The sequence below is a fragment of the Tupaia chinensis genome, unplaced genomic scaffold (assembly GCF_000334495.1).
Source record: "Tupaia chinensis unplaced genomic scaffold, TupChi_1.0 Scaffold142100_1, whole genome shotgun sequence".
NCBI lineage: Eukaryota > Metazoa > Chordata > Mammalia > Scandentia > Tupaiidae > Tupaia > Tupaia belangeri.
Genome location: NW_006201951.1, coordinates 1628998 through 1640910, shown reverse-complemented (window position 1 = coordinate 1640910; position 11913 = coordinate 1628998). Strand labels below are relative to the sequence as shown.

General features: G+C 63.8%; 1 protein-coding gene across 1 annotated transcript in view; it reads left to right on the top strand.

Moving 5' to 3' along the window:
• The window catches only part of LOC102479403 (uncharacterized), a 20346-nt gene extending 8439 nt beyond the window's left edge, over positions 1–11907 (top strand). The window contains exons 8-19 of the mRNA XM_027766281.1: positions 8–151; positions 1195–1282; positions 2402–2518; positions 3220–3374; positions 3638–3693; positions 5259–5501; positions 7034–7128; positions 7292–7406; positions 9659–9795; positions 10039–10145; positions 10625–10704; positions 11152–11907. Coding sequence (XP_027622082.1) covers positions 8–151; positions 1195–1282; positions 2402–2518; positions 3220–3374; positions 3638–3693; positions 5259–5501; positions 7034–7128; positions 7292–7406; positions 9659–9795; positions 10039–10145; positions 10625–10704; positions 11152–11879 — 2065 coding nt within the window. The 3' untranslated portion in view covers positions 11880–11907. The remainder of the gene's footprint in view (positions 1–7; positions 152–1194; positions 1283–2401; positions 2519–3219; positions 3375–3637; positions 3694–5258; positions 5502–7033; positions 7129–7291; positions 7407–9658; positions 9796–10038; positions 10146–10624; positions 10705–11151) is intronic.
• The last annotated feature ends 6 nt before the right edge of the window (positions 11908–11913 follow it).

Here is an 11913-nt window from a genome sequence, read left to right as displayed (position 1 = left end):
CCTCAAGCCGCATCACTGCCCAGGTGTTGGAACAGAGTGTGCGGGAGGAGGAGCTGCGCGCACAGCACCAGGCCGCGCTGCTGCGCCTGCGCGAGATGGCCCTCGAGGAGAAGACTCGCGCCGAGCTGGCCTGGCTGGAGCATCAGCGAGGGTGAGCGCACGCGCGGCCCCGGCCCCGCCCAGGCCCGGCCCAAGCCCGGCCCCGCCACACCCAGGCCACGCCCACACTGCTCGGCGGGGTTAAGGGGAACAAGGGGACGGATCCGGAACAGTGACAGGTTCGGAAAGCCAGTGAGGAACCTCAAACGTTACAGACGCAGTGAACGCCCGTGCCCCACCGCTCTCGGATGGCCTTTGCGCGTGTGTCTCGCTGGCTGCTTAGCGACAGGCTGTCGTGCGCCCTGTTCTGGACTGTCGCTAGCAACCGCCACAAAGCACAGGTGCCGCGGGAGTGCTGTAGCTCCCGCAGCCTGTGCCCGACGGCTGGCCTTTCACCGCTTCCAACCTCTAGTCATTATTTGCTTATATATATACATACATATGTATATTTTTAAGAGGGATTTTTGCTATAGGGAGCATGAGCTCGCTGGGGAGACAGAGAGACAGAAAGCGAAGAATAACCATCCCTCATGGCCATTTTTGCGGTCCTGTCTTCCCTGTTCTCCTCTCAGGATTTTGGCCACACACATGCATGCACCGTGTATTTCAAGCCACTAGATCCAGGACTTGAACCGCCGTTGACCATATGGGAGTCCAGCACCTTAACCACTACACCACCTGCCGGCCCCACTTCTCATTATTAATGAACATCCAGAGAGATTGTGTCCTGAAGGAAAATTCTTAAAAGTGGGATCTGGAAGCCTCTTGACAGTGCAGAGTGGCCGGCAGGAAGATTATTTCAGTCAAGACCCCCACTGGTGGTTTACGGGGTGCCAGGCTGTGGCACTGTGTCCCCCGATGGCCGTGGGGTGGGCACCCCACCTTCTCCCCAGAGGACCCCTGACCAGGCTGGGTCTCCGGGCTAGGAGGCTGCCTGCCACCAGACGTCATCTCTTAGATGCAGCAGTGTCTGAGGGACTGGGAGGAGTGCTGGCTGGGGCTGGAGCTGCCTTCTCCCAGGCACTGCCCTGTGCTGGAGGGTCTTCGTCTACACAGCCGCCTGCGTGGACTCATGGGGTCTCGCTCCTCCCCTAGGTGTCTAGGCAGCCGGGGGGACAAAGCGGCACTGGCCGCCCTGGCGGAGAAGCGGCAGCGAGCCCTCAGCGAGCTGGAGAAGGAGCAGGTGAGGCCAGCCCAGACCCACTGGGTGGGATGGGCACGACACAGGGGGAACCTCGGCTTCCCTGGCACCAGGGCTGGTGGGTCCCAGCGCTGCAGGGCATGTCTGCAGCAGGACAGAGCACGCCCGCAGCCCTGGCTCCAGGCCGGGCCCAGCCCTGCCCGACGTGGCTTTGGTCAAGCAGCTTGGTCTGTCGGGGCCACTCCTCATCAGAGCAGGATGGCAGTGGCGGGTGGTCTGCAGGGCCGGGGGGCCAGGGCAGATGTGCACAGTCACCACTGCTCGGAGCCTTCCCTATGGCGGAGTCAGGCGGGCCGTGATCTGCATGTGCACAGGGACCGAGTGACCACGAGGGCAGACGGTCCTCACCAGGCCTGGCTACAGGGACTGGGGTGTCTCCCTCAGTGGTCGCTCTGCCCTCGGGCCAGTGTCATTGCCGGGGCCAGGAGGAAGTGGACCGTGGGGAGATCAGGCAGTGACGCACTGTGGAGGTGGCTACTCAGGTCTGGGCCATCAGGCTGAGGGGTGGATAGGACCTGGGGGCCAGAGCGAGGGGCCTCCAGGTCCTCCTATGGGGAGACAGGTGCTATAGGGTCAGCCTTCAGGCTGAGGGGTGGATAGGACCTGGGGGCCGGAGGGAGGGGCCCCCAGGTCCTCCTGTGGGGAGACAGGTGCACTAGGGTCAGCCCGCCATGGGCAGGGGCAAGTGTTGGCACCTGGGGTAGATAATCAGGCTCACGCCCTGGTGCCCTGGTGCCCTGGTGCACTGGGAACAGGACGGTGGGCGTGCGCTGCCCGGAGACCCAGGCCACAGCGCCGTCCCAGGCATGGAGACAGAAAAATGCAGGTGACAGCCGGATACAGGGAACAGCCTGGCCAGCTAAGTGCGAGGCCCTTCTGGAAAGGGGTCTAGTTATCACACAGCAACTAGGTGGCCACTGCGACGGCCCTGCCCTGGGGAGCCGCGGGACCCCTTGGCTGAGCAGGGAGACGTGGGAGAGGCAGGCCCGTGCAGTGCGGGCCAGGGTGCCCCAGATGGTCCTTTCCTGTGGTCGGCCTCCCCCGCGTGAGCGGGCGCTGGGCCGGGGTCGTGCTGACGTTCACACCTCCCTGCTGGTACAGAGGGAGCTCCGAGCCCTGCGGAGCGTCCACCTGGCCGCACACCTGGACAGGAAGCTGTCCCCGTGGCAGAAGGACCCCCTCTCCTCGCAGACGTGCCTGAGGGAGGGGCTGCGGCAGGTGGGCTGGGCTGCCTGTGGTGACCCTGAGTAAGAGGGACGGGCTGGCCGTGCCAATGGAGGGTGGGGGTCAGCCACTGGGGGGTGCGGAGGAGCCAGACTTGCGGTGGTCCTGGAAGGGCTCCAGGCTGAGGGGCAGGAAGAAAGGCCTTGGAAAGAAGTGTGGAGCCCAGAGGGGAGGAGCCCTGTCAGGCTAGAGGGGAGGGGCCCTGGGCTCTGTCCAGCAGAGACAGTGGGAGAGCCAGGGCGGAGGCAGGAAGGGGCTCCTGGGGAGGCTGAGCACCACTGTGTCCTTGGAGAAGGTGCCTGCTCCCTCCCCGGGGCAGGGAACTATTCCAGGTGCCCACACCACCTGAGCAGCCCCTCTCACTGGGGATGCACATCTGCTTGAGAGAGGGGACAGGGACATGAACTGGATTCTCGAAGCACCTGCGCCAGGCCGGCCTGCAGGAGAGGGGACCTTTGGCTGCCCAGCCACAGAGCTCTGTCCAGCCCTGGGCACAGACTCTCCAACTCAGCCTGCTTGTGCCTGCCATGAGGGTGCGGGGCTCCACCAGGGGTGGGAGGATCCATGTCAGCCTGGCACCTGCTCATGGGAGCCTGAGTCTGTGGTGCCACGGGCGCCCTGGGGGCTGCTACCACGTGGGAGAGGAGCCGGGTCCAAGGAGGCCTCACCAGGCTGCCCTGTGTTGTCCGTCACAGAGCTCCAGCCCCGCAGTCAAGGCCACCCGGGACGCAGGCTCTGAGACAAGCCAGCAGCAACAGGGGCGGGCGCAGGACTCCCTGTGCCCCCTGGCCACACGCAGGCCCGGCAGCAGCCCTGGCCATCACCCCCCGAGACGCCCCGCAATCACACAGTGAGTCGCTCATCCTGGCCCTGCCCTGGGCGGCCCTGCCCTGCGCTGGCCCCGCCGAGTCCTTCCTGGCCATTTGCTGCTGCCCGACTCTGCTCTAGGGCCTGGCCAGGAGGCTGGGGAGCACTGAGGTCGCCGAGGGGAGCCTGGCCCCTGCCCACCTGGCCCAATGGGAGTGTGGGCCCTGGCCCCCTGGGAGCAGCTCTGAGGCAGGCAGGGGTGTGGCTGGAGGGCCACCCTCTCTTGAGCCTTTCTTTCTTTGTTAGATGGGGGCAGGGTGTCAGCCCCGCTGGGCTGCTGTGGGCCGTGGGGGTCGCAGCAGGTGGGTGACCGGCTGGGAGCAGCAGGGCACGGGCCAGTTCCGGCGCATGAGGGCCGAACTCCAGCAGTGGCAGCCTGGTCTCTCTGTGCTGGCCGTGCGTCTGCGGGCCTTGGCCCTGGCTAATAGCCAGGGACCCTGGGGCTGTGCCCAGGTGGTATGTGGAGCAGGGGGGCTGAAGGCAGTGCTCTGACACCAACCTGCAGGGGGCGGGGGGCACAGCTGCTCTCCCCACCAGGAGGAGCTTCCTGCCCTCTCGGGCTCGGAAGCTGTCTCTCCCCCCGCCCCTCTCCCCTCATATCCCCCAGGGCTACAGGCAACAAGGACCCCACACACACACACCAAGTTGCAGCCTAGGGTGTGGTGTGGATACAAGAGAGGCCCCGCATGGCACCCAGGAGCAGCCCTCGCTCCCTGCCACTCACCCAGAGCCTTCCCCGTGGTGGGTCTCTTTGCCAGTGGCAGCTTCCCCCTCAGCTCCCCCTTGGACAGACCCACGTGGCTGCCAGTGGCTGGTCACAGAATCTTTGCGAAGGCTGCAGGACCCCAGAGTTCACAGATAGGAATGGGGGTGGGCAGGGGCCCTTCTGCATGGTTGACAGCCCGGGCCCCGAGGGCGAGGTCGGGCCTCCTCCTGGGACCAGGACGCCCCTTGGTTTTCTTAGCATGTGTCGTCACGGTCGAGTTAGAAATGGAGAAAGCAGGTGTGGCGAGGCTGCTCCTGTGGAGCCCCTCCCCAGGTGTGGCCTGTCTGCTGCGTCCTGTCCTGCCCAGAGAGGGCATATTTTGTCCACCTCTCCCTGGGGAGAGGGATGACTAGGCCTTTGAGAACCTCGCAGTGCTTCCTGTCCTCCCTCAGCCCAGCTCGGAGGGACAGCCCTCTCGCTGTGTCCTGCAAGTGCTGTCGCTGTCAGGACCCTGACTGGGGACACACTGGTGTGGACAGCGAGAAAACTGGGTCTAGCCTCTCAGTGTCCCTGTCCAGGGGTCCCGGGCACTGGTTTCCAGGCTCTCAGGGTCACCCTCTGAGCCAGTACCTCCTGCTGATACCCTCTGAGTGTGAAAGTGGGAGGGAGGCCCTCGGGCTTGCCCTGGGGTGGGGCAGCAAACTGTTCAGTGCCAAGTGCCTGGAGAGAAAGGGCAGCAGCCGGGCCCAGGCGGGCACCTGAGAGCGGTGGGGTGCTCCAGAGCGGGCCTGGCCTGGCACCCGCCATGCCCTGAGCCTGCAGGCGACCTGGTGGCCTTCCCTGGCGTGGCCTTGGGCTGTAACGGGGTACCTGCTTCCTACCCTGGCAGAGGGGTCAGGAGGCTACAGCGGGCATGCTCAGAGCCTGGCCCTGCCTGAGCTGCAGCAAGCCGCCAGGGGCTCCAGGTAGGGCCCAGCGTGTGCCCACACAGTGCTGCTCAGAGTGGCCGGGCATCTCCTCGCAGAGACAGACAGACAGCGCTGCACCGGCAGGATGTCACCCTACCCCACGGCACAGGACCCCCTGGGGCAGCAGGCTCTGATGGGAAGCTGCCCATTTGCAAGGGGCAGGGCCCCATCTGCTCTTGGCCCCTGTCCACAGCTGCCCCTGGCTGTGCCATGAGGTTACGGGGACAGGGCTCACCCAGCGTTGTGCTCAGGGCTGGCTCCCTGGGAGGGGCGGCCATCCACTCCACCCTGCCTTGCAGCCTTTCAACCGAGCAGCAGCCTGCGGCAGCCCCACTGGCAGCTCCAGAGACAGACAGTCACTTACAGCCCCAGGGGCCAGCACTGAGAGAGGACACACCTGATGCCCGGGGCCAGCTGCTGGAGAGCAGTAGCCAAGGTAACCGTGCAGGGCAGCGGCTGTGCCAGGCCCACAGCAGACGCCAGGAAACCTGCGGCGGCATCGGGCTTCGGGTCAGACAGACTTGCACGCGTGTGTGAGCAGGTGCCTGAGGCCTCCCTGCTCTGTAGCCAGGTGCAGCGCCCACGTAGGCTCACACAGGAGAGCTGCCTGTGCACACTCAGCTGACCTTCCCAAGTCATAGAGCAAGGGACACCATCTGGGAAGCCACCTGACAGGCCCCCGCTCTTGACAGCAGGTGGCTGCTCAGAGCTGGCCGGTCACCACCAAGCACAGGCCCCGACTGTGGGCGGTTCCAGGCAGGCCTGCAAAAACACCACCACCTTGCGGGCCATGCCTGACCCAGGGTGGAGGGAGGGTCAGGCCGGGCCTGCTCTGTCCTACTTTCCCGTTCAGAGCCGAGCCCGTCTCCTTATCCTTCTCCTGGAATTCTGGGCATGCATACACATGCACCTGGCATGAGCTTCAAGCTGCCAGGCCTGGGACTTGAACTGCAGTTGACCAAGTGGGCGTCCAGTGCCTTAACCGGGCGCGTGCGCTCGCCAGACAGACAGAGAGAGACATAGAGACAGAAAGCGAGAAATCACCCCCCAGGGGGATGGTCACACCGCAATCCCCTCTCCTCCATTCTCCTCTTGGGATCTTGGGCACGCACGCAGACGCACCTGGTGTGAGTTTTAAGCCACCAGGTCCGGGACGCGAACCGCAGTCAACTACATGGGAGTCCAGCGACATAGCCATTACACTAACTGCTGGTTCCCACCCCTCTCTCTTTTTAAAGAGGTTCATCCCATAAGGTTCATGCACTTGCTAGAAAGAGAGACAGAGACAGTGAGAGGGAAAGTGAGAAATCACACACACCACACACCCCTCAGTGAGGATGGTCATGCCACAGTCCCTTCTCCATTCTCCTCCTGGGATCTTGGGCATGGCATGAGTTTCAAGTCACTGGGTCTGGGAATTGAACCACAGTCAACCACGTAGGAGTCCAGCGATGTAACCACCACGCTGGACCCCATCCCAAAATTAACTGTGCCTGCAAAGGCCCCGTCCCCAGCAGGCGCCAGCCACAGCACTGCAGCTTCGGGTGTCTCTCCCAGGGCCACCATTCTACCTGGGTGGCCCCCAAGGCGCTCTTGGTCCCAGTCTCAGCACAGGGATGTGGTTTAGTGAAACCCCCTCAGCAGGACAGTGTGGGGAGTGGGCAGCTCGCAGGCACCCCAGGGCCTGCCCTCTCGGCTCCTCTGGGCCTCGCTGTGACCCCAGGGAGCAGCTGGGAACCCCGGAAGTGTGGGGAGCCTCCAGCCTCCAGGAACTGGCATGAGCAGATGGGAGGGGGGGTGAATAGCATGGGGGGGCAGGGGCAGGTCGACTTTCGGCTGGGAGTGGGGGCAGGGGACACGGGAGGTAGTGTGACGGGGGTTGGGGGAGGCACAGAGCAGTGGGGGCCACAACCCAGAGCCGTCTTCCTCTCTGGGTCTGGGGAGCCCTCGCAGCCGCGTGTCTTTCAGAGCCCAGGAAGCAGCCTTGTGCCCCTGTGCTGGGCCTTCCCTGCGGGAGTGAGAGAGTCGAGGATGTCAGACATCCGCGGGCCCCGGCCTTCCCGGTAAGCAGAGGCTCGGGAAGCCCTTTTCATCCCGCACTGCCTTCCTGGGCCCTGGTCTGCAAATCTGCATCTTCGTCTCAGGGGGAGCCTGGGTGCCAGTGTGTCCTTCATTCACGGAGTGCCAGGCGTCTCCAGGTCAACCCTGCCCTGATGTCCTCCCCAGGTGGTCCCTATGCTGCATAGCCTTTTCCCCGAGTCTGGGGGGCTCTCTGAGGATGCAGAGGGGTGCAGCCCCGCAGCACAGCTTAGGCCACTGGAGATGAAGGAGCTGTCCCCAGGTAAGCCCCCTGAAAATGGCCTATGTACCTCCCCCGAGGGGACCCACCAGAAGCGTGCCCCTCATCGAGGGGGTCTTGTCCATGGCCGCTGCCCAGCTGCCAGACAAGGACTGGGAGGTCTGTGAGGAACACTGAAGACGACAAGTCCCAGCAACCCCTGCCCTGGCCGCAGACCCCTCCAGGCTAGGTCGGCCAGCTCCAGTTCTGACAGGAAGTGACACAGCCCTTGGGAAATTAAAACTCTGCTGTCTCTGGTCATTTCCTCACAACTTCCTCTACCTGGGAGGGGATTGTTATTTTTCAAGAGGTCTTTGCCTTAGGACTTGTGTTCTCGCTGGAGAGAGAGACAGAGACAGTGAGAGGGAAAGTGAGAAATCACCCTCCAGGGGGATGGCCACACTGCAATCCCTTCTCCTCTGTTCTCTTCCTGGGATCTTGGGCACGCACGCACACACACCCTTGCCCAGCATGAATTTCAAGCCACTGGGTCCAGGACTCAAACTGTGGTCAACCATGTGGGAGTCCAGTGACGTGACCACTATGCCATCTGCTGGCCCCACTTGGAGGAATTGCTAACCACTTGGAATCCAGCGTTGAGGAAGTGTTCTCTCTAGCTACGCGAGCCCTGGCGCCTAGGGACACCTTCCTTCTCCACCGCTTGGTCTGGAGCCAGGGCCTGACTGGCACGTGAGGTAGCGTGGGCCTTGCTCACGGGCCTGGGGAGCCCTGGTGCCAGGGGTACACAGGGAGCCGCCGCGGGGCCAGGCCTGTCACCGTGCAGGAATCACCCTGGGCATAGGCGGGGGCCTGCTGCAGTCCTCACCCTCTCGAGCCTGCACCCTGAGCTCCTGGCAGGCAGCGAGGGCAGTGCAGGTGGTACAGGCTAGACCTGCTGAGGAGCGCTCACCGGGCGGGCTTCCCAGGTGGGCCTGGAGGTGCCGGTGGGCAGCTGGGACTGGGGCAGGCTTCCATGCCCACCCCCGCACTCCCACCCGCTGGGCCTGGGCTTCTGCGGCCACCTGTGCCTTCCTTCCACCTGACCTCCCACGCTGCTGGCATGGCTGCCTGTGCTCCTACCGGGGCTCTCACCCCTCTGCTGACGAGCAGCCTGAGGCCAGGAGCCCGAGCCAAGGCTGTGAACGAGGAGCCTGCCAGTGAGCGCCGAGACCTGCCTGGTCTGTGTGGTGGCTGCTCTCTGCTCAGGGTGCCACACTCGCAGGGGCTCCCTGGGTAGTGCCACATCATGGCCATCAGGGAAGTCCAGGGCCCTTCCTGTGTGGCCCCACTGCTGTAGCCTTCACGAAGAGCTGTGGGAGAGCCATCCGGTGGCCCGCTGTCCAGCAGGGACCCCACATGTCTGGGCTTTCATCTTAGACCAGGAAGGGCCCATAGGCTGTTCGTGGCAGGCCCCACTATGGCCCCACTGGCCTGTGGCCCCTACCTGGTGGCCTTACAGCTGGCTGGGGGTGACCTTGGGGGCAGCTCCTCGGCATAGCCCCCCAGCCTCTAGACCACAGAGGGCCAGGGCTTCCTGGCTTCCTGCCACATGCAGAAAGGTCTCCCACTGGAGCAACTGCTCACCAAGCACTTTTCCAGGGCTACGTGTCACTAATTGCCCATCTCAGGGTCATCTTAGGAGCAAATGGCCACTGGGGCCAGCAGGTGGTGTAGTGGTTAAGGCACTGCACTCCTACCTGGCCGCCCACAGTTCGAGTCCCAGACGTGGGGTCCCGAGAAGAGAATGGAGGAGAGAGGATTACGGTGTGGCCATCCCCCCTGGGGGGTGGTTTCTCACTTTTCTCTCTGGCAAGTATACGCACACTATAGCAAAAAGTTCTTTAAAAAAATAACCACTCAGGACCAGCAGTTAGTGTAATGACTATGTCACTGGACTCCCATGTAATCGACCGTGGTTCGCGTCCTGGACCTGGTGGCTTAAAACTCACGCCGGGCGCATGTGCGTACGTGCCCAAGATCCCGAGAGGAGAATGGAGGAGAAGGGACTGTGGTGTGGCCATTCCCCCGGGGGGGGGGTGATTTCTTGCTTTCTGTCTCTCTGTCTTTCTGGCAAGCGCATGCACCCTATAGCAAAAACCTCTCTCAAAAAAAAAAAAAAAAAAAAAAAGCCACCCAAAGGAGTGCTGGGTCCGTGTGACTTTTAAGACGTTTTTTTATGTGGCTTCCGAGTTCCTGGGGGCCACCCCTCTGCCCTGCATGTGCCCGCCTGTGCTGACAGTCCCTTTGCTCTGCAGAAGACCCTCGGGCTAAGCCCAGCCCCCCCTCAGCAGAGAAGCCCCGGGCTCCCGCGGAACGCCTCACAAAGAACTTCCCGGGATGGAGCAGGCGCCCTCTGTGCAGCGAGGACCCTTGTGGCCCCGGGGGAGCCAGCGTGAGTCGGCCATGGCCTTGCGTGTGGGGCCCTGCTCTGCGGCCTTTGCAAGGGTGCCTTACCCATGCTATGAGGGTGGGATGGATGCCCAAGACTTGGGCAAAGAAAGCCTGCCTGCCTGTGTGCGGAGGGCGAGTGCGTTGGCAGGCCTTTGGAGCCCCTGGGAGGGGTGTCAGGGGAGAGGGGTCTCCACCGCTCCCTGCAGGGGCTGCCTGATCTTTCTTTCCTCTGCCTGTGTGGTAGGTCGGAAGCAACTCCAGCCCAGAGGGGCCAGAATTGGGGCTGGATTTTGCCGGGAGCCCTGTGGGGAAGCCCCGCACAACAGAGAGCTGGCAGCCAGGGGAGCAGAGGTGCGGCCAGGCTGCCTAGAGCTGCAGGACCTGGGCGGGGCCGGGCCCTGAGGAGTGGACACAGGTCTGGCACTCCCTGTCCTCTTGCTGGGAGACCCTGCATCTGGCTTTGGCCTGGCCAAGCACCACCCCACATCATGCCTTCCTGAGTCTGAGTCACTTTGGGAAGCCAAGGTGTCACTCAGACAGTCAGCCCACGGCAGAGGCCCTCTCCAAGGGCATGTGCTCCCTGGACACTCCGGGGGTGTCCCCACGTGTGGGGACTGAGACAAATGCCCAGAGACACGCCTCCAGGAGCCCTGTGCCCTGCACTCTGACGGTCACCCAGATGACAGCCGATGCCTGGCAGCCTGTGTGAAGAGTACTGGGGTGGGGGCGCTGGCCTGGCCCCGTGGACTGCCTGGCAGCCTGTGGAAGCAGCTGGGGAGGACCAGAGCCCCTCGGGGCACCCCAGGACTGCTCCGTCAATGTGCTTGCAGGAGCGAGGCCTGGTGGCAGGAGGAGGAATGTGGAGACCCCGTCTCCGGGCTGGAAGACGCCCGTCTGGCTGCCTCTCCAGGTAACGCCGCAGCCTCCAGGGCCCAGGCTGCTCAGGGGTCATGGAGGTCCCACTTAAGGGTCAGCGGAGGCCGTTGCTAAGTCAGAGCCAGGCTTCCCCCTCCCACTGCCCTGCTGGGGGACCCTGCCCACGCGCACCCATGTCCCAGGGCTGCTAAGTGAGAGGTGGGTGGCTGTAGGTAGACCCCTGTCTGGAGCCCCGTCTGGAGGCCAAGGGCCCCATCTTTGAACAACAGCTGGGCTCTGAGACTTGGAGACATCCCCAGGCCAGGAGTGGCGGGGTGGGGCTGGAATCCAAGGGTGGCGCACCAGGTCATGGCCACCTCCAACTCCTCTGTTGGGGTGTTTTTCTGGTTCCATCCACAGGGTATGGGTGCTGCTCTTTCTAGTGCTGGGTGGGAGGGGGCCTGACCACAGCTGGACCAGCACAAATGCACTGTCTTGGCAGTTCCAGTGGCCCCTGAGGAGGAGACGCCCACCGCCCAGTGCCAGGGCAGCCCCCTGCCCAGGCCTGCTCTCCCTGTGGACCTGGGCCCTGAGACTGCTCCCGGAACCCATGTAGGATCACCAGAAGCTCAGGCCCTGCCCCACACCTCGGTAACAGGCACTGCGAGTGGCCTGGCCTGGCCTTCTCCCCGAGAGTTTCAGAAAGCCACCGCCACCCTGGTGCAGCTGTCTGAGAGCTCCACATCCCTGTCCAGCTGGGAGGCTGATGACACCCCAGACGCAGACCTTGGCTGGCCCGGAGAGGTCTCTGCAGGCCACTCCCAGGAGGACACTGGCCTGCCGTTACCCTGCGGGCTCCCCCAGGGTGGGCTGCCCCTGGGTGGTGGTTCTGTGACCTGCCATAAGCCAGAGGACAGTGGGAAGAGCCCCCCTGTGGAGGCGGCAGGGTCAGGAGGCATGGAGCCAGAACAAAGCGCCCCATGTACGCCGGCCACCCCCTCCCCAAGGCTGGGGTCAGAGCTCTCAGAGTGCTCTTGCAAAGTGTGGGACGAGGACAGTGAGGACAGCCTGTCACAGCCTGGCGCTGGTGCCGGGCCAGCCCCAGGGAGTGAGCTTGACAGCCAGGGGGAGGCCCACGTGCCTCTTCCCTTCCTGGGCCCTGGGGAGGGGCTGGAAGCTTCTGGAACCAGCAATAGTGAGATCTGGGGATCAAATACAGGAAACAGCTAGTGGGTGTCCCCTGAGGCAGACTCCTTGGCATTCC